Consider the following 21,708-nt stretch of genomic DNA (forward strand, 5'->3'; position numbering starts at 1 on the left):
AACTCTACTTGTCATTTGTGTAGAGCCAGTGATTTTTGTGAGTTAATTTTGTAGCCAGCCACTTTGCTAAAACTGTTTATCAGCTGTAGGAGACATGCTGCCATCCTCTTTTCCTTGTTCTTGTAAGACTTGAAGTGGTAAGCACTGCCCTCTCTGTCATTTCTACTCACACAACCTAAGCAGAGTAAATCAAACAAAACTGGGATGCTGTAAGTAGTCCAGTTTTTAGATGACAATAATACAGTGATACAGTGCAGTTCTGCCTTCATCTTCTCCTCAGACAGCATTCATGCTTTAGGGTCCAGTTCTAACACCTCTTCCACAAACCTCTAACTCTCTTTTTCCCCAACCAGAATAAACATTTCCACACATGAAAGGCCTACTAATGATAGTTATTTCACAGTTATTCTATTTATCTTAGATATTTTAGGAAATGAAGCCTAGGAACTAAGTGATAGTTTATGCTTAAAATCTCACTACTCTGTAAATCCCTTTCATTTATCATTTCTATCTGGCCCTCCTTTGTTTTAAGTTAACGCACAAAATAATGGGTTTCCATGTGACTTTTTAAAGGGTTTTAAAATTCCATTAATTTTGTTGTTGTTGTTTTGTTTAGAGACAGGGTTTCTCTGTGTAGCCCTGGCTATCCTGGACTCATCTGGTTGGCCTCAAACTCACAGAGATCTGCCTGCCTCTGCCTCCCTAGTGCTGGGATGAAAAGCATGCACCATGGCACCCAGCACATTTATTTCTTTATGTTGGGGCACACATATTATGTATACATGCCATGCATGTGGAAATCAGTAAACGACTTGAAGGAGTTGGTTTTCTTCTAATACCATGTGAGCCTTGAACTCAGGTCATCAAGCTTGTGGCAAGTGCCTTTACCTTCTGAGCCCCAGTACGGCTTTTGAGACATATGTATATTATATGTATATTATATCATATTATATTCCATTGCTGCCTTCTGTTCCCCTTGTTTCTCCCAAATAATTACAGTTTCTCTGTGTAGCCTTGGCTGTCCCTCCTCTGCTTTCATGTTGTTTATATTTATACTTATATTCTATGTGTGAAGGTAAACATCCATCATTGTCTAAACCTTGCCTTCTTTGACAGCAGTCACTTGGTAACCTTTCTTTGCTCTCTACTGTGACTTACTGTGGCATTATTACCATAATAACATTAATAGGTAGCATTGACCTCACAGCAAGTATTATTATTCCCTTTGCTTTACAGGTGAGACTAGACAGGAGACAGGTAAGTTATGTGCCCATGTTACACAGCAAGGATGCATCAGGGCCAGACTCAAATCCATTACATCCTGAAGCCATTAGATAAACACAGACGGTAACCATAACTTATCACACCATTCTCTAATTCTATCTCAATTTTATGATGATGACTTTCATTAATTAATGGAGATCTGAAAAGGTCATATCCCCAGAGAAGACTTACACCACAGAACAAGCGTAACATCCTTTCTTGCTACTCTCGCGAATTAAGAATGCACCATCTGGTTTCCCATAGAGCAAGTCCTCTGCTTGTACTCGGTTGATATCCTCCACAAACCAGGTTTTCTCATCATAATGCGGCAGGTTCTCATCTTCCTCATTGATAAAATAGCTTCTAAAAATTAAATATTTGAGATATTATTCTAGCAATCAGTTTTCTTATATCTAGAGTTAATAAAATGTTCTCATTCTTTATAAAAATTAGATCAGTGTTTAGTTTTAAACAACTTTACTATGGTGCAGAAACTATACAACTCATTCAATAAGCTAAGACATTTGAATGGCAGTATATGCATCCAGGTTTCACGTGGAGACTTTCTACAGTCAAATTTGTATACTCTTGTGTACTCTTCGGGTAACTCAGTTGAAAAGAGGTGCAAAGTCCTCTGTTCTGCAAGTGACCCTGGGAGCCAACTTTCCACATGCATGGTGGGAGGAACCTCACACTGAGAAGAAAGCCCTGTGGCAGGAAGGACTTACTCCTCAGCATCCTCATTCTTGATCCCAAGCCAGGCATTCAGGCGCTTCTGCCTCACTCCTTTGTGATTGAGCCACCTATCAAGAGAGAAGACTTTGTCAGAATCTAACTAACTGCATGGACAAAGTAAATATGCTTAAACCAGACAGGCTTTAAAAGTCTAGGAACCTTTATTTTTCCTAGTCTCAAGAAGAGTGGCCAGAGTTTTCCCTAAATTAATCTTTCCATTACTTTTCCCTCAATTAATACCACAATTTCCCTGAAAAAAGGAAGAAACAGAAAAGTACTTGAAATTAGGCATGTATCTTTTCTTTCTTCTCTATTCTAGAAGCATACACAAACTTGCATTCAAACATACTGAGGCCCATGGCCTAAAAAAGGAATGTAAAAGTGAAGTATGAAAACATTTTCATGAGCCACCTTTAATCCCAGCACTCAGGGAGGTAGAAGCAGGCAGATCTCTATGAGTTCAAAGCTAGCTGGGTCTACAGAGTGAGTTCCAGGACATCGAGGGCTAAAACAGAAATACCCTGTTTCAAAAAAAACAAGAACAAAACACTTGCTCATCAACAACCAAGGCTCCTTTCCTTAATATTCAATATCTTTATAAACATCATCTCAGAGCATCTGCCCAAATTGTCCTGGCTAAGGCCTACTCTACCATTTTACTGTCTTCAGAGCCCCTGGAGAAATTTGTATATTTTTACTGTTTATGCTTGTCTCCCCCACAAAACTGTAAGTTGTTTTAAAGAGATTTCTCTTCTGCTGATGGCCATATTGACAATGTTTTAAACAGTGTAAGCAGCGATAATCAATACACAGTAAATGTTTACTTGTGGGATGCTTTTAAGAGAATCTTCACAACTCTGGGATCATCTTGGTATCTGTCACTGACCCCAAGTACACTATATAACCTGGCATCACAACTAAGTTTTTATAGATCTAAAAGTCACATTTTTGGACTTTCTCAGGAATAATTTCCCTTCAGTTAACCTGGATTTCATCTTTGACACTGAGTGAAGCTAGAAAAGAGGTAAAATGTGATTTATTCATAACCATCCTATCCTATCCCACTACACTATCACTTCTTTTAGCAAAATATTCAGACACCTTTCTCTAAACAGCCTTAGCACCAACATTTTCTTTGCTCAAAGAAACTGATCTCTTTATTAAGAGACAACCACAATGAGTAAGAGACTTAAATTTAGTAAGTCACACTACAATATCTCTAGCTAGAAACAATGACAGATGTCTTCCTCTGTTATGACAGGGTCTCTCATTGAAACTAAAGCTCACCATTTCAGTAAGACTGGCTATTCAACAAAGTCCCAGGATCAACCTGCCTCTGCCTCCCAGGACCGTGTTTAATGATGGCTGTGGCCATACCTAACTTTTATGTGGGGGCTAGAGACTGAAACTCAGGTCCTTAGGCTTATAACAAGTGCTCCTCCATCTCCTCAACTTCTCCATTTCCTCTTAATCCCCAACCTCCTTAAATTAAGGTGCCCCTTCTAGGAAGAAACTTAGGACACCTCTGAAAAGTAAGGAAACAAAAGAATAAATGGTTTGGTCCCAGTCACAAAGTTGCCCACCTTCTTATATAATCGTTTTAAGATTAAAAAAAAAAAGATAATAATGACATATCCTTTTTTCACCCTTGCCTCACTTAGCAAGATATATAGATATATATATATCTACTTGGCTGTATGGTCTAATGTCTCAGACTGAGGAAAAGGATGAAGCTGGAAAGAGCTAAAGAGGAGCATAGGGAAAACAGTAGGCTTCTGTAGGGGGAATTCTAGAATTTTGGTTTCTTTAAAGAACATAGGACTATTGTAAGAGTTTTAATCCTAGGTGTGAGGCTATGGGGCTGCTCTGCAGAAGCTGACCATGATTTGCCTTGTGCTCTAGTAGAGGGGTGGTTTTTGCCAGCTGCAGATAGTTTATGTGATTGTGGGATATTTAGAATTCTGAGGACTTTTCAGAGGGTATAAAAATGCTAGAGCTCTGAAAGGTGATATACGTGATTGTTGGTCATTCAGGGGGGTTAGCTGCAGTTTGTTAGTAGTCATACTCAGAAAGAAAATTAGATTCACAGATACCTATCTCTCAACTAGAAAGAAAAAAAAATCAATGACTAGGAACCAAGGAAGTAGCTAATGATAGCAGTCAAGAGGTTGGGACAAAGGATCTTGTGCTCCTTAGTTTCCTAGGTGATTTTTTGGTCTTATTTTGTTTTGTTTTGCTTGGGGGAGGGGGTTGTTGTTTTTGGTTTAGTTTGGTTTGGTTTTTTAAGACAGAGTTTCTCTGTGTGGAACCTTGGTTCTCCTGGTCTCTCTTTTGTAGACCAGGCTGGCCTCGAACTCTCACAGAGATCCCCTGCCTGTGCCTCCCAAGTGCTGGTATCAAAGGTGTGCACTAGCCAGGAGGTGCTGAAGTACACCTTCCATCCCAGCACTCGGGAGGCAGAGGTGGGAAGATCTCTGTGAATTTGAGGCCAGCCTGGTCTACACAGTGAGTTCCAGAGAGAAACATGTGTTCACATTTGTGTGTCTATCTAATGGGGAAAGTTTCAATAGTCAATGACTTTAAATATTTTCTATGTAAAAGGTACATGGTGGACAGTAGTGAATATAGCTGCCTTCAAAGAAAGAGAATGATGTACCAGTATTTTATATTCTCTCTAAATAAGAATAAAATGAGGGCAGGTGTAATGGTGCACACCTTTAATCCCAGCATCAGGAAGGCACTGGCAGATGGGTTTCTGTGAGTTTGAGGGCAGTCTAGTCAACATAGTGAATTTCAGGACAGCCAGAGCTACACAATGAGACCCTATCTCAAATGAAACAAACCGGAAAGAATAAGATGTTAGAAAGAAATACATTAGAAATATATTAAGATGTGATTCTTGACTAGCACCACTGGTGTGAGCATGGCCACCTTTTAAACAGTGGAGAAGGGTCCACAAACACAACGGCCACACAACTCCTCTCATGTCTGCAAAAGAACACACCTATTCACAAAATCATGTACATGAGTGTTCATACCCACGTTCTTAATAACAACCAAAAGACAAAGCAACTCAATAACAGAGCCCCCTGCAGCCCCAACATGTCTCTCCCTCTGGAGTACTCTGCTAATTTCTTCTGAGCTCTCCCAACTGTCTGCATGGAGTGCAGTGCTGCAGTCTAACTCATGCCACTCTGGGGCCTCCTGCTACTAAATTCTTAGATACCACCTTCTAGTTTCCTAGTTCAATACCCTGATGCTGTTGTGTCCCTCAGCACGGACTACTCACACAAGGTGCTGATCACGGATCCTACGCAGCTGAATCAGGTCAGGTTTGATGCTATTCATTTTCTTATCTATTTCCCGGTTGTCCAAAGCTTGTTTCTTCAAGTCCTGCTCTAGACGCACTTTGCTATCATGAATCTCACCAAGGCGTGATTTCAATTTATCATAATTCATCATAATTCTGTAAAAATATGACATATTAAGGCTAAAGTAACAACAAAAGGAGAAGGATCATGAAGCATAAACAGGGTCCAAATATCTTCTGGGGTTTGTTTGATTGAGGCAGGGTCTCACTGTGCTACACAGGCTGCTCTTGAATTTCTGGACTTAAGCAAGTCTCTTGCCTCTCAGCCTCTGGAACAGCTGAGATGATAGGCATGTGCCACTCTTCCCAGCTAGAATCATAAGAGCATGACTATGGGCTATATTAGGAAAAAAAATAAGCAACCATTTCTCCTCTTAGTGAGTTTGCAGTTTAATGGGCACATGTTATACTGGGGTCAGGACCAAACACTGTATGAACACTGACAAAATGCCACTGAAACGGTATGAGGTCTAGAGGGATTTTAATACAGAAACATGGCTGCTCCAGCAAGAGATCACATCCAAAGACTTTCTAGGTCTGTATAACCTGGGTGGAATACAGGCATGCCTTTAATCCAGGAGACAGAAGCATGCAGAGTCAGTTCAGCTGAGTCAGTAAGTTGGGAGGCAGCCCAATAGAGTTGAATTTATGGCAGTTCAGTTGATGGAATTCAGAGACAGTTTTTATAAGGAGAGTGAGACCAAAGAATTAAAAACTAGGTTTTGGGGGTACTGAGATAAAAAGTTTAAAACCTATCAGGCCAGTTGGCCTTGCTGCTTCTAGGCAGATCCAGCCAGCTGCAGGGAAGGGCTGACCTTAGTGCTCATAGAGGTACTGTTGCCAGGAAACCGGCCTAGATGACCCTGATCCTGGAGATAATCGCCTCTCCCCTCCCCTAGCAGCAGTCTATCAGTCCAGAACAGGACTGATACCCAAGGCCAGCACAGAACAGGACTGAAGCCCAAGGCCAGCTGTCTCCCCTCACCCCCGACAAAAGAAAGAACAAAGAAAGCCAGAACTGTTCATGGTCCTGGCACTTTCCAATAGCAAACAATTTTGAAAGGTAGTATCCCCTTTTTCTGTGTTAACCAACAGAATAGCTTGCCAAGCTAGAATCCCCTGCTTTGGGTGTACTGGGAGGGACTGAGACCTATAAATCACCCACAATCCAGAGCTCAGGACTCTCAGTTGGATGCCAATGCCTTGGCGTCTGTGGGAATCCAGCTCAAGCTGTAACTAAAGATCCTTGTGTGTTTTGCAATGGACTTGACTCCTGGTGGTCTTCTGGGGATCTCACGAATAGGGCACAAGAGTTTTACAGAGAAAAGTTGAAAAGAGAACAAACTAGGCAAACATGAAGACAGAAGAAGCCAGAGAATGAGAAGAAGCCAGAAGATTAGAACAGATTGCTGGAGTTAGTTTGAGGCCAAGAAGAGCTCTTGAGTGAGAAACTGAGAAAAACCAGATTTAATCAGTAAGCCTAAAGAGGAATTTGAGCCAGCCAGTGGAGTTGGACCAGCCAGCCAGAGTTCAGAAAAAATTAGTAAAGGTGAGCTTATTCAGCAGTAAGTCTCAGGGGCTGAAAACATTCTAGGCCTAGATTAGATTGTAGGGAGGCTAGAAGCTTTCGGAGGCAGTGAGCTTCGGAGGCAACGATTAAATAAGACACATAAAAGTTACTTTTACAACGAAGTCAATTCAGGAAGACTTTTCTGGAAAAGGTCATGTCTAACCTAAGTTTTAGAGTAAGAATAAAGAATTAGTATGAGTAAGAATAAAGAATTTACAGAGATAGAAAAGAAGAAATGCCATTTGGTACCATTAGTGTGAACAGCCAGCAGTTCCATATAACATGGCTGTGCAAGTTGAAGGTAAAAACAAACAAGAGAAAAATTATTAATAAAGAGAAAGGTCTTATTTCAGTGCTCACTTGGAGGTATTACGTATACTCACCGTTCAATCTCCTTTTCATTCCCCTCTCTGCGAAATCTCTCAATATATTCTTTACTGTGTTGTTCTTGGGTATGGCACTGCTCCTCAAATATTTTAATCGTTTCATTAAAAGCTTCGATTGCAGTCCTCTTCATCTGTATTTCCTAGAGGAGGAAAAATAAAAATACAGACTTTATAACTAAGCATGGTAGTTCATGACTGTAATACCAGCACTCTGGAGGCAAGAATTGGGAGGCACAGGACTTCAAGGCCAGCATCACCTATAGAGCAACCTTAAGGCCAATTTTAGCTAAATGAGCCTCCATTTCAAAAAGCAAACACACAAACACTCTATCAGATATTTATAATCTTGATCTTAAAGCAAATCTTATAATTCTGCTTATAATCCCATATCAGATAAAGTATGCAGACTAGAGATGTGGCTCAGTGGTACAGTAAGGTCTAGCATGGGAAAGGTCCTTGATATAGTCCCCAAGCACTGGTGGAGGTGAGGTGGGGACCTGCAGCTGTCGTTCAATTGTTAGCATGCTTGTCTAGCCTTTACAAAGCTCTCAGTTTGATTCTCAGTACCAAGCATGCTATCACATGTAATCCCAGCATTAGAGGGTAGAAACCCAAGGACTACAACTTAAAAGGTCTTGATTGGCTACACAATAAATTCAAGGCCAGTCTGGATTATATAAGACCCTATCTGAAACAAACAAAAAGGATTATAAGACTCTATTACAGGGCAAAACCAGCCTTTATTCAACACTTCTATTACTTACATGTAAAACACTTCAAATTATAAAATTAATAAAAAGAACCATTACATGAGATATATCTTAGAACTACAGAAAGACCTTTGATTTGCCAAGAGACCAACTTTGAACACCTTGACTACAAGGATCATTTTACTGTGCACCAATTATTACAGTGCTAATCCCTAAAAGTTAACTGAAAGAGTGACTGGAGGGATAAAAAGTTCATGTACCAAAATTCAAAGTCTTATTCCCAGAAGAGCTGTGTAGAGCCTACTTATTATCACTTTCATCACTAAGCTGTATACTGAATTTTCCAGTTTCACCAGTAATCTAATTAGAAGGAAAAAATAAAATAAAAGCAGAGAGACTATCTGCTAAAGTCAGATGTACTAAGAAGATAAAAAACTAAAAACTACAAAATAGACTTACTCCAAAATCCCAGTTAGGTTAAGCCATTAGTCTCCAAGTAAATAGTCCCATACATTTTGAGGACCTCAGATATTACAGGCTATTTGATCCCATTGTGAACCCTGAGATTGTGAACTAAAAAAAAAAAAAAAAAATTCTAATTGTGGTATGGCTCAATCTTTAATCCAAAAACTTCCTGTTCATTGTAAACAAGTGGATGTGGTGTGGCTCAGCTTTCTGTAAATAGGATTAAACCAAGTTAACCCTAGGTCAAGAAGCTGAGCAAGCAACCAGCTGACAGGGATTAAACAGATAGGAGGTACACTAAGGAGGAAGGTATTTAAGACACCTTGGAGAAGAAGAAAGAGCCTTTTTTTTTCCCATCTGGAGCATGAGATAAGTTAAAAGGCTTTTTCCTTCCGGGATGTCAGCTGAGTAGGAAGGTCAGGTGGGTGCTTTCTCTGCTTCTCTGAGCTAGCAGGTTTTCGCCCCAGCATGTGGCTCCTGAGTCTTTACTGGTAAAACTGAATGATTGGGATTTTCTTTCTTTACAAGATTTTGGTGCTCCAACAAGTGGCAAGTGGCACACAGACAGAGCTTTCAACAAACTGAAAAGCATCAGATTTACCAAGTCATCTGGGAAGTCCTCAAGGAGAGCATTAAGGACGGGAAGTACCGTAATAGAAGGCTTTAGGACTCGAAAATAGAAATCAGAAAATAGAAAATAGACGCTGTGGTGCAGCCTTTAATCCCAGCACTTGGGAGGCAGAAGCAGTCAGATATTTGTGAGTTCAAGGCCACCTAGTCTATAAAGCAAGTTCTAGGACAGCCAGGACTGTTACACAGAGAAATCTTGTCTCTAGGGCTGGAGAGATCAGAGGTTAATAGCAATGACTGCTCTTCCAAAGATTCTGAGTTCAATTTCCAGCAATCACATGGTGACTCACAACCATGTATAATGAGATCTGGTGCCCTCTTTTGGCATGCAGGTGTACATGCAGGCAGAACATTGTATATTTAATAAATAAATTTTTTTTTAAGAAATCTTGTCTCTAAAAACAAACAAAAAAAGAAAGAAAAAAGAAAATATAAGTAGAAAATGAAAAACTAAAAGCTAAATGGCTTAACAGAATTTGTCTCAATACTGATTATGATTATTATCATTTTCATATTTTATATTTTATCCTTAATAGGCATAGTGGCTTTCTGTACCTGCTCAAAGAAAAAAATGTTTAGAGATACAGTAAAAAGAAAACTAAGAAAAGTGTATTGATAAGATACAAGCCTTAGAAAGACTTACGCAGGAATTTAGGCAAGCCTTAGAAAGATCTATAAATGAGAGTAAGAAAAATACTCAGACACAGACAGGAATTTAGACAGCCTTAGAAAGACCTAAGAAAGATAGTCAGACACAGACAAAGGAATTTAAACAAGAGCCTGCCACACCACCACATAATGAAACTAAAGGGGGGAGGAGGCAGCAACTAAAAAGGGACACACAGAGTTGTTAAAAAACAAACCTTAGTTATCTAGTTATACAAGACATACCAGGGGATGATAAGTACCCCCAAGGTTCTAGAGAAGTTAAATGAAATCCTATAGACATGTTAGATTTAAGGAATAGAATGGTATGCATTCACCCAATATGAAACAAATACTAAATCTACGGGCAACTCAGATCAGGATTATCCTCCAAGACTGGAAGGACTTGGCAACATCACTATTGGAAGCTGGTCCTCAGTTACAATGGCAGACATGGTGGAAAGAGGAAGCTAGGGCCATAGAACAATGAAATCAGGCCAGAAGTACTGATAATTTCCAGGATCAGTTGCTAGGTGAAGGTCAGTATGCTGAGTTACAAAGGCAGCTTGAATTTGATGACCATACTGAGAGGGCTTAATTCCAGTCTGACTTCATGACAGGCTTAATTTTTAACTTTTACCTGACTAGGCTTGAGTTTCAGTTTCTGTTTTCTAGGAACATGTAACAGGTAGTCAATCAGCACTGGCCCTGACACCTGGCTTGGGTCAGCTATAGTTACTTAATAATTGCTTCAGAAAATACTTAAGCTCCTAACAAAATCTGATTGGCCCCATACCTGTTGGCTAGCTGCCCACCAATCAAAGCACAGGCCATCCAATCATTCCTGGAATTCCCCTAACTGACTGTCTATAAATAGGATTTGTCTGCCCCCTCCTGGGTCATCACCATTTTGCAAAGGTAGCAGCTGCATGCTGGAACTTTCCGAAGAATAAACAATCTTCGATTTTGCATATCATCTGAGTCTGGAGTTTTTCTTCGGCAATTCACAGACCCTAACAACACCTTGGCACTATGTTATTTAGCAGCTTTAAATGCTTGGGATAAAATGCTTGTCATTTACTAACTAAAATTATACAAGATCCAAAAGAAGCCTTCACTGATTATTATCATTTTTTTTTGCAAAAATTGACTTCAGCTATAAATAGAATAATATCATATTCAGAAGTCAGAAAAATACTAATTGAATCTTTAGCTTTTGAAAATCCTGATTCAGAATGCAAAAAAAGTGATAAGACCTTTAAAGGAAGATAAGCACCAACAGAGGAATGGATTAAACATATGGCTAATATTGGCTCTCATTTTTATGATGCTACTCTGATAGAAGAAGTAATTTCTAAAAGCATTTAATTCAAAATGGGGGGCTGGAGATGTGGCTTAGAGGTTAAGAGCACTGGCTGCTCTTCCAGAGGTTCTAAGTTCAATTCCCAGCAACCACAACCATCTATAATGAGATCTGGTGCCCTATTCTGGGGTGCAGGCGCACATGCAGGCAGAACACTGTATATATGATGATAAATAAAAATAAATCCTAAAAAATTTCAAAATGGCAGACATTTTAATTGTGGTAAGCAAGACCGCTTGAAAAGAGACTGTAGGCAAGGCATTCCTAGAAACAATGTTTTGTTTTTTTTGTTTTTTTTTTTTCCTAGAAATAATCCTAAAAGAAGGGCCCAGCCTTCCGGAGTATGTAGAAGGTACGGGAAGGCAAAGGCCAGCAGTAGACTAATGAATGTAGATCAACAAGGAATAAACAAGGTAACCATTTGCCATTGGGAAATGCCAAAGGGGGAAGTCCTGAAGGTCCCCATATCAAATCTAATTTAATCATTCCCAGTCAGTGTTGTAGAAACTCATCCACAGAGTAATTAAAAGATTTAATAGCTATTCTAAAAAAACATTGCTCTGGGGCTGCAGAGATGGCTCAGCGGTTAAGAGCTCTGTCTGCTCATCCAGAGGTACTGAGTTCAATTCCCAGCAACCACATGGTGGCTCACAACCATCTATGATGTGACCTGGTGCCCTCTTCTGGCCTGCAGATGTGCATGCAATACAGCATTCAAAATAAATAAAGAAAATCTTTTAAAAATGATTAAAAAAAAAAACTTTATAAAACAACAACAACAACAACATTGCTCTGGAGATAATAAAGGACAGAGCAGCTTCAACCGATTAAAAAAAAATTCAGGAGAGAACAAAACCAGCATTTTGGCAAATTGCTATAAATGATCAGAGAACAAAGCTGAAAACACAAATAGCACCGAAATTGACAATTTAGACACAGGAGCAGATGTAACAATAATTTCACCAAAATCTTGGCATCTAGATTGGCCTCTTCAAGAGGTAAATATTCAGCTTCTAAGGATTGGAACTTTATCTCAGATAAAACAAAGGGCAAGATGGGTCAAGTGTATTAATAAAAAAATAAATAAATAAAATAAAGCCATACATGGCTAATATCTTGGAGGCATGATTTGTTGTAGCAATGAGAAACACAGATTAACATTCCTTCAACCACAGAAACAAACCACAAAATAAAGACTGTTTCTGAGAAAAATATTAAAAGGTATTATCAAGAACAGTCACAGACTCTCCAGGTCATCCATAAGCAGGATACAGCAGGTGTTGGTCTTTCAAAGGTACCAACTGCCCTACCTTTAAAATGGTTAAACTAGGTATAAAAATATAAAAATTAATATTTTTGAATGTTAATTTAACCAAAGGTACACTTGCCTTACTGACATGACATAAAAATTGGTTTTCTTTTCTTTTCTTTCTTTCTCTCTCTCTCCCCCTTCTCTCTCTTTTCTTTCTTTCTCTTTCTCTCTGTCTTTCTTTCTTCCTTTCTCTTTCTTTCCTTCCTTCCTTTCTTCCTTCCACCCCCCACCCCCCAAATCCCTGGCTGTCCTGGACTCACATTGTAGACCAGTGGTCTCAAACTCACAGAGATCCGCCTGCCTCTGTCTCCCTGAGTTCTGGGATTACAGGCAGGTACCACCATGCCTGCCTAATAATTTAAATTTAAAAGGCACTTGCAAAAGTCAGGCTGAAATTCAAAGTGAATGGCCTTTGTAATCTAAAAATAAATAGACTTACAGGTAAATTTGGCTTCAAAATTTCAAAAGATTTTTTTTTTAATTTCAATTGAGAGATAATACTTTTTCTACTGCCAAAAAACATTTTTTCCTAGGAAAAATATAACCCACCAAAAAATGAACCTGGTTCCCCTCCCTCCCCCCAATTAGGATTGGGGTAGGATTTTGTTTTTATCTTTCCTGGAGAACAAAAGCATCCAACTAAGGAATCTAGAGACCACTGGACAAGTGAAACATCTGAAGAAAAAGGAAGACAGGACAAGTAGCCCAGATGATCCAGCCTCACAGACTGTTCCAGTGAAGACTTCATTTAAGCCTGCATTTTCACAGCATAAAGTAACTGGACAGCAAATGCTAAAGCTTTCTTAAGATTTGACCATTTTTTCCAATTTCTTGGGCCCCCAAAAGGAAAACTATGTTTCAAATCAGCAGGAAGCAATTTTAAGAGAGTGATGCCCCATCCCAAGAGGTGGGGTTTCTGTGTCATTCAAATGCTGATTTCTATCCTTGTTCTGAGAGTCTCCTGTCTCAATGTTGTATAAACACTCCTCCCTAACCTATTATACCAACAAAGCAGCTTACAACCAGTTGCTGAGTAGGAGGGAAAATAGGGCTAGACTTCCTGCCAGCCAGGGGAGGAGGAGTTAGAGGAGAAGTAGGGAATTCAACCAGGAGAAAAGGTCTAAGAGACATCAGGAGAAAGAGCTGAAGCCAGAAGCTACAAAGTGCAAGTATCTCTGGGATGTACAGGAGGAAACCAAATTATCTTAGAGGGTTAAGAATGAATTAATAACTGCTCAGTTCTTTGTGATGTGAAGCTTGTTAAAATAATAAAATAGAGTCTCAACTATTTGTGTGATAGCCAAGTTACAAGAACAGCTCGGTTAAGAGAGAAACCGAGAAACACAGTTTTGTAAGAATAACCTTAACAAGATAGGGTGGGTGGTTTTTGGTCATTCGATGGGTGATAGATGTTTGTAGTCATTTTAAGGGGTTGATTGCAAATTGTTAATGGCCTTGGTCAGGGAAGAAACAAAGTATAGGAGATTAGATTCAGGGATTTCTTTCTCTCTTTTTCTTTCCTCTATTCTTTATCTCCTATCTAGTGTTAGGGGAGAAGAAGGGAGAAGGGTTGAAAAGAAAAAAGGGGCTATAGAAATGATATAGAATACAGAATAATATAGGAATATAGGAAAGCACTCTGACCTCCACACATGCTGTGGTATGCACATACACAGACATGCAAATAAATAAATGAATATATATATAATTTTTAAAAATTAATCTCAGAACTAAGGAGGCAGAGGCAGGCAGATCTATGAGTTTGAAGCCAGCCTGGTCTACAGAGTGAGTTCCAGAACAGTCTGGGCTACACAGAGAAACTCTTGTCTCCAAAAAAAAAAAAAATTAATGAAAATAAGGTTAGAAAATAAGGTGACATGTATTTATAATATTAGCATTCAAGAGATGGAGGCAGGAAGAAGAGGAATTCAGGCTTGCCTCAAGTATATAATAAGTTCAAGATCAGCTGTGGTTATAGGAGACTATCTTTGAATACTTTATTTTAAAAGGGGGCATGAAACTGTGGCGATATCTCAGTCAGCAAAGCACTTGGCACACACACTGGAGATCTGGACTTGATCCCCAGAATCCACATGTACAAGACAGGCATAGTTATGTGCTTGTGATCCTAGTGTTGGAGAAGTAGAGACAAATGGACCCCTGGAGCTCACCTGCCAGCCAACCTAGTCCACTAGACAAACTTCAGGCCGGTGAAAGTTACCCTGTCCCAAAGAACAAAGTCGACAATGCCCAATGAACAACACCCAAGGCTGACCTCTGCCCTCCACACAAGCACTGAAACATATACACAAAAGAGTGTCACTTAGCAATTACCCCCCAGGCTGATATGTTGAAAACTAGTTTTAGGAGAGAAGAATGTGGAGGACAGGGGCAAGAATATCTTGTTAAGGACCTTCTGCAGTAAATGCAGATGTTGTTACAGCCTGATTCTGGAATATTCTCCCAAAGGCTCATGTTAAAGGCTTTATGACAACTTCCTGGAGGCACTCCTGGGAGGAGGGGAAACCTTTAGGAAGTGGAACCAGCTGGAAGGAAGTCGGGCCACTGGAAGCATGCTATGATGGCCTTCTCACTCCCTCTGACACTACACTGAAGCGCCTGGCAGGGAAGCTGACGGCTGCTCTGCTACGGAACCTCTGTGCCCACAAGAACTCGGCAGATAGCAAGGTGCTCCTCCCTTGAAATTACAACTAGAGAAAGTAAGTAAAATTTTGTCTGTCTGTTTTAAATGTATAAATGTATGCGGTCAATACATGTTTGTTTCTGACATGTCTTAAATGTGTGAGTTTATCGTGTTCTCTATGTTAGATTATTGGCTTATAAATTATTGGGTATGGTTAAAATTATGTAACATAGGAGCTGGGCAAGGTGGTGTACGACTGTGATCCCAGCATTCAAGGTATAGTTTAAAGCAAGTAACAAAAACAGACAAGAATTATTTAACTCAAATATGCTTGATAGATACTAGCCCTCCAACCAGTCAGAAATCTGCTAAAGATGGCGTTTACAGTATTTAAACTTACTATGACAGAGAGACTCTTAGATCCTCTTAATGACTCCCAGGGTGTCCAAGAAGACAATGGACACAACGACAAAAGACTCCACCAGGAATATGGTAACACTAACCACTGGGAAAGACCATCCTGATGCCTTGCCCACTGCTAGGGTCCGGCCTGAACCACAGACAAGCAGGACACTGGAGAACTGACTGCTCTATTTTGTCTAGACAAGGTGCGGTCAGTTCTTCCATGCTCCTCCTACACAATAATGTCTCTGATGCTGTCCTGATACCTCTGCATCCATCACCATGGAGACCACAGGAGCCTGAGATGACTGTCTAGGTAATGGACTATGGACTAGTCTCTGTCATTTTAATTGATACATAGGTCATTATAATTTAACCATCCCAATTCTCTGATCACACTGACAGCTAAGCTATCTTAGCTTTGTTAGTTAGGCAACAGCAGACAATCAGCTTCTTCCCCCAAGGCAACAGCAACCTTATTAATTCACTAGTTAGTTCATTAGTTAATTAAAGCTACTGGGTCTCTCATCAAAGAAAAAGTAAATGTTTTACCTTGATCACAGGCTTCATGTTAAAGAATAAACAGGTTTTAGATATAACTTTTCAATAGAAGAACATACTTTACAATGACTGTTCTCAATAATAACTACTTATTTTCTGGTAAATGAAAAAAAAAAAAAGGTTTAAAGTCCAAACAAGGTCTAAAGATATAAATGCTTAAATAAGTTCTAAGGATCTCAACAATAATTTCAAATATAGAGATATGGAATAGTCTAGATTTCTTTAACCTTCTATGCTGTTATTGCCCTGAGATTTCAGAGGTTCAAGATTTGATGGCAAGCTGACTGCTTTTTTTTCTCAGTCACAAGCTCAGGATTCTGAGTTTTCTTTGGTTGTCTTCTAGGTATAACTTAAGAATGCTTTTCATCGGGCTAAAACAGCTCAGTCCAATCTATATACCTTGCTCTCTGAACCAAAAAAGAATTTTTCTCATTCTTTTTAAACATAAAACTATCATTTTTGATGGAACTCAAAGGCATGAATCTCCTACTGTTTTACAGACACCTTTTGACTGCTTTTTCTACAATATGGATTTCAATGCAATGGGAAAACAAATATATTTCCTTTTGTAAACAAAAAGTTCATATAAATGTCAGGGAATCAAAACAGTCATAAGATTTAGATCCACCTGTCACAGACCAACTGGACTCCAGATAAGTACAGTCTAAGTTTCTGCACCTGTCTATTCCTGAGAATCCATTTCCCCCTGGTCTTGTGATTCTCCCCTTTCTCCAATTACCAGGAAATTTTAGTTTCTGCCCCTAGTCTGCATTTGTCTCAACAGATATCCACTTGGCTTACAGACATCATCCAGTGTTGCAGGATATTTGATCCCATTGTAAACCCCGAAATTGTGAACTGTAAAAACCTGTTTCTTGTTTGGTGTGGCTCAGCCCTAACATACATCTTTAACCTAAGAGCTTTCTATTTCCTGTAAACAAGTACTTGTGGTGTGGCTCAGCCCTAGCACACACCTTTAATCCAAGAGCTTTCTGTAAACAGGATTAAATCAAGTTAACCCTAGGTCAAGAGGCAGAGCAAGCAACCAGGTGACAGGGATTAAACAGAAAGGAAGGACTTTGAGAGAAATTTATTTTAGACAGTATGAAAAAGTAAGGGCTTTTGGCTTTTTCCTTCTGGAAATGAGCTAATTAAGAAGGGCTTTTTCCTTCTGGGACACAGGCTGAGTAGAAAGTTCAGCTGGGTGCTTTCTCTGCATCTCTGGAAGCGAGCAGGTTTTCACCCTAGCAGCTAGCTCCTGAGTCTTCATTGGTAAAATGAAATGGTTGGAATTTTCTTCTTTACAACAATCTAGGGAATACCTATGGACTGCAACCTGCTGAGTACTGGACTTGCTGAAAGCTCATGAAAACCAGTCCAACTTATATCTCTGTTCCCTATCCATCTGCTCTCACTGTTCCCTGTCCCTTCAGATCAGATGCTTCTTTTGCCTCATTGCCCAGCCTTTGACCAGCTGTTTTCAGCCTCCTGGGTTCTGACAACTGATGCCCCAATTTCAACTGGAAGTAATTACAGAAGAGAATACATCTTTTCCTGCCCCCTTAACAGGCTGAAATGCTAAGTCCGTTCCTTCAACCTTCTCTGAGTTAGGAATACCCCTTAGCATGAAGATCAGACCCCCTATGAAATAATATTTAGGAGACCCCCTCCCATCTGTCCAAAAATTAAATCTGACTTGATGGCTTTTCCCTACTCCAGCCAGTTGTGGGCATTGCAAAGGACTCAGGATGGACTATATCCATCACTTTGTCACCTGCATGACCTGCCATCTGTGAAGCATTACGACTACCAACCCGGAGACCTAGTCTGAGTGAAACATCGTCAGAAAGTGACTCTGACTCCCCAATGGAAAGGTTCCCGTGTCATGATTACAACCTCTCCCACTGCTGTCAAAGTCTTGGGTACATCATACTCACCTAAAGCCTGTCAAATGCAGATGCCCAACCAAAATGAACTGTTCAACAGGACCCCAAGAACTCCTCAAAGATAAGACTTATTCCTAATCCCTCATAATGATACTGTTGCCCCTCCCATGCCAAACAGACCTTATGGCTTACTAGAGGAATTTCCCTCCAAGCCCCCTGCAAAGGAGAAATATCCTAAAGATGCCTAGCTCACTGAACAGAGACTGAAAAAAAAAAAAAAAAAACCCACAACTCAACCCCCTGGCTAACTATCCTTTCTAGTCTTATAGAACTTGCTGTTTTTAATCTTGATCTTTGCTCCCTGTATTATTAATGCCATAGTCCAGTTTGTATACAGCCCTATAAGTGCAGTTAAACGCATGATCCTCAGGACCCAATACAATGCCCTCTATTCTGAAACAGATAATCAAAAATTTAAACAAGGTACAAAGACAAGGGGGAAACAAATGCGACTTAACCTAAGTACTACCATTTTGTTTTCAGACTCCATTTTGATCATAAAGTGAAATTAAGTTCAAGTACTAAGCTTTAAGAGAGCTGGGAACTTTGCAGATGGCTATCCAACTTTCTTCTCATTCTTCTTTTGTCCTACAAAACATGATTTTTTTTCTATGTTTGGTTTTTTGTTTTGTCAGTTTTTCAAGACAGAGTTTCTCCATGTAGCTGTGGCTGCCCTGGAACTCTCTCTTTTTAGGCCAGGCTGGGCTCAAACTCATAGAGATCTTGCCTCTGCTTCCCAAGTGCTAGGATTAAAGGCATGTGCCATTTTATAATAGTATAGCCAAGCCAGTGGCTTGAGCCTATAATCCCAGCACTCTGGAAGGCAGAGGCAGGTGGATCTCTGAGTTCCAGGGAAACCTGGTCTACAAAGTGAGTCCAGGACAGCCAAAGCTAAACAGAGAAACCCTGTCTCAAAAAACAAAACAAAAGGCTAGGCTCACAACCAAATATAATGATTGTCATTAACCAGGATAAGAACAAATGATTCTAATTGATGAAATATTGAAACTGAACCTTGGCAATATGCTTATGGCTTTATGATTTTTCTGCTTAAATAGTTACTATGATGAACGTTGGAAGATTCAGTCAGCTCCTGAGTCTGTGCTGTTGTCCCTGACTGTCAGCTTTTGCTGCCTAATTCAAATAAAGATCTTGCTTTACTGGTTCATGAGTGCTTCAGACCCCAACATCTCTACTTCTCCCAGTCCCCCCTTATGTTTCCCTTTAAAAAAAAAAAAAAAGAATAGGCCTCTCAGGGATATCAACCAAACATAACTGATAACAAGACTAAGCACAAACCCTCATATCAAGGCTGGACAAGACAACCCAGTAGTAGGAAAAGGGTCCCAAGAGCAGACAAAAGAGTCAGAGAAGCCCCCACTGCTAGGAGTCCCATAAGAACACCAAGACACAACCATATGCCTATACAGAGGACCTAGCTCTGACTCATATAGGGTCTGTGACTGTCAACTCACAGACCCTAATTCATTCACAGACTTGCTAATCCATTCTGTTATCATGGTGTCCTCAACCCCTCCTAGCAAGGATGCCTCCTAGTAATGGAGGATATAAAGTGTGAATCAGCCAAGGCTTCCAGTAGTGGGACCGGGATATCAACCAGCCACAAAACCTTCGACCTACAATCTGTCCTGACTGCAACATGTGCTGGGGCAATGGTGGTGAGTGGCCAACCAGTGACTAGTCCAACTTGAGGCCCACGCCATGAGAGGGAGCCCATACCTGACACTGCCCAAATGGCCAGGAACCAGGGACTAGATAGCCCAGAGACCCAGGATAGAACCAAACACAACTGGCAAAAAAAAAAAAAAAAAAAAGTCAATGAAGTGAAATTCTGCTATACTCATAGATCGGTGCCTAGCCCAGTTGTCATCAGAGAGGCATCATCTAGCAACTGACAGAAGCAGATGAAGAGACAGACAACCAAACACTAGGTGGAGCAAGAAGAACTCCACAGAAGAGGCGGAGGAAGAACTGCAGGAGCCAGAGGGTCAAAGACATTTATTTTTATGCAAGTGTTTGCCTGAATATATGTATTTATACCATGTGTGTGCCTGGTATCTAGACCCCAACTTCATGTTTCAATGTCTTTTAATGTCTTTTACTACTTTAGCACTTTCAGATGAATTAACTGTGATGAGCCTACTGTGAAGAAAACATTACTGAGAGATTTACAGATTGAATACACTAAAGTAATCAACATTACATTGATGGTGAAATGGCCATTCATAATAAAGGGCATTATAGTTAACAAATTAGGTTTTTTTTCTTCCAGGGCTAGAAATCAAAGCCAGGAAAATACATATACACCTAGTCCTGCCTTTTATTTTATGTGATTTGAAAGGAAAGAGAGTAAAATAATCATTAATGGGCATAAATCATATATAAATGTACCCTTGGACAGTATATAAAATTTTAAAAAATAAGGCATATTGGCAAAAACTTTAAGTCCTAACCATTGTACTTGACAGGTAGAGGCACATAAATCTCCATGAGTTCAAGGCTGTCCTGGTCTACTTAGTGAGTTCCAGACTATCCAGAGCTATATACTGTGATCCTGTCTCAAGGGGAAGGGGGGCATGGGCAGGCAGAAACAGAGATGCTTCCAACTGCCCAGTGCCAGAGATTAAAGGCTTGTACCACCACATCCAGTTTTATGTGATGCAAGGATCAAACCTAGGGCTTTGTGAAGGAGAGGCCATTAATCTGCTCTCTACCAATTAAGCCACATTCCTGACCCCCTGGTTAATACTGATAGAAAATTATATCTTTAATAACAACAGTAACAAAAAAGTTATGAATGGGAGCAGCTAAAATATGAAGGCGGCAGACAGAAGAGCCAATGGACTACTCAAGATCCAGCAGCCATACTATTGCACAACGATCATTCCAAACAAGAGCTCTCACCTGGGACGTCCTGGTGTACTCTTCATACAGCCTATCGTACTCTTTGCTCTTCTCCTGATACTGAGAGTGGAACTCTTGCAGGTTTTTACCTACTGCATCAATGTTATCTTCTTTTACCAACTGATCCTACACAGGCAGACAAAAACAAAATGAAGCAATTAATTCCAGGACTATTTACATTCAAATTATATTTCAAGTCCTGTTTTAATAGCAAGCACCAAAACTGTTCTGATTTTATAAAGATTTCGTTTTGTTTCTTTTTTTAAAGATGTATTCATTATTTATATAGCAGTCTGCCTGCATGTGTGCCTGCACGCCAGAAGAGGGCACCCAATCTCATTATAGAGTGCTGTGAGGGATCATGTGGTTGCTGGGAATTGAACTCAGGACCTCTAGAAGAGCAGCCAGAGCTCTTAACGCCTGAGCCATCTCTCCAGCCTTTGTTCTGTTTCTTAAAACAGGGTCTTACTATGTAGACCTGTCTAGCCTGAAAATCACAGTGATCCTCTGCCTCTCTAGTGCTAGGATTAAAGGCATGAACCACCCAACAGGCAAGAAAAACACATTTTAGTAACAGATTTTAAGTCAGGTAAAAATATAATTTTTATAATTAAGAAATATGGGGCTACAGAGATGGCTCAATGCTTAAGAGCCCTAAGGAGCTCTTCCAGAGAACCTGGGTTTGATTCCCAGCACCCAGATGGTGGCTTCAAAACCATCTGTAGCTCCAGTTCCTGGGTTCCAATGCCCTCTTTTAGCCTTAATGAGCACATATATACAT

At 40.0% G+C, this 21,708-nt stretch overlaps 1 protein-coding gene across 2 annotated transcripts in view; it reads right to left on the minus strand.

The window, feature by feature from the left end:
• Positions 1-21,708, minus strand: part of Pik3r3 (phosphoinositide-3-kinase regulatory subunit 3) — an 80,992-nt gene that overhangs the window by 8,851 nt on the left and 50,433 nt on the right. For both annotated transcript variants that reach the window (XM_021660605.2, XM_060379800.1), the window contains 5 exons: positions 20,928-21,053; positions 7,322-7,464; positions 5,288-5,464; positions 1,992-2,066; positions 1,456-1,626 (listed from right to left, as the gene is read on the minus strand). In XM_021660605.2, the coding sequence (XP_021516280.1) occupies positions 1,456-1,626; positions 1,992-2,066; positions 5,288-5,464; positions 7,322-7,464; positions 20,928-21,053 (692 nt within the window). The remainder of the gene's footprint in view (positions 1-1,455; positions 1,627-1,991; positions 2,067-5,287; positions 5,465-7,321; positions 7,465-20,927; positions 21,054-21,708) is intronic.

Source organism: Meriones unguiculatus, chromosome 3 (genome assembly GCF_030254825.1).
Source record: "Meriones unguiculatus strain TT.TT164.6M chromosome 3, Bangor_MerUng_6.1, whole genome shotgun sequence".
NCBI lineage: Eukaryota > Metazoa > Chordata > Mammalia > Rodentia > Muridae > Meriones > Meriones unguiculatus.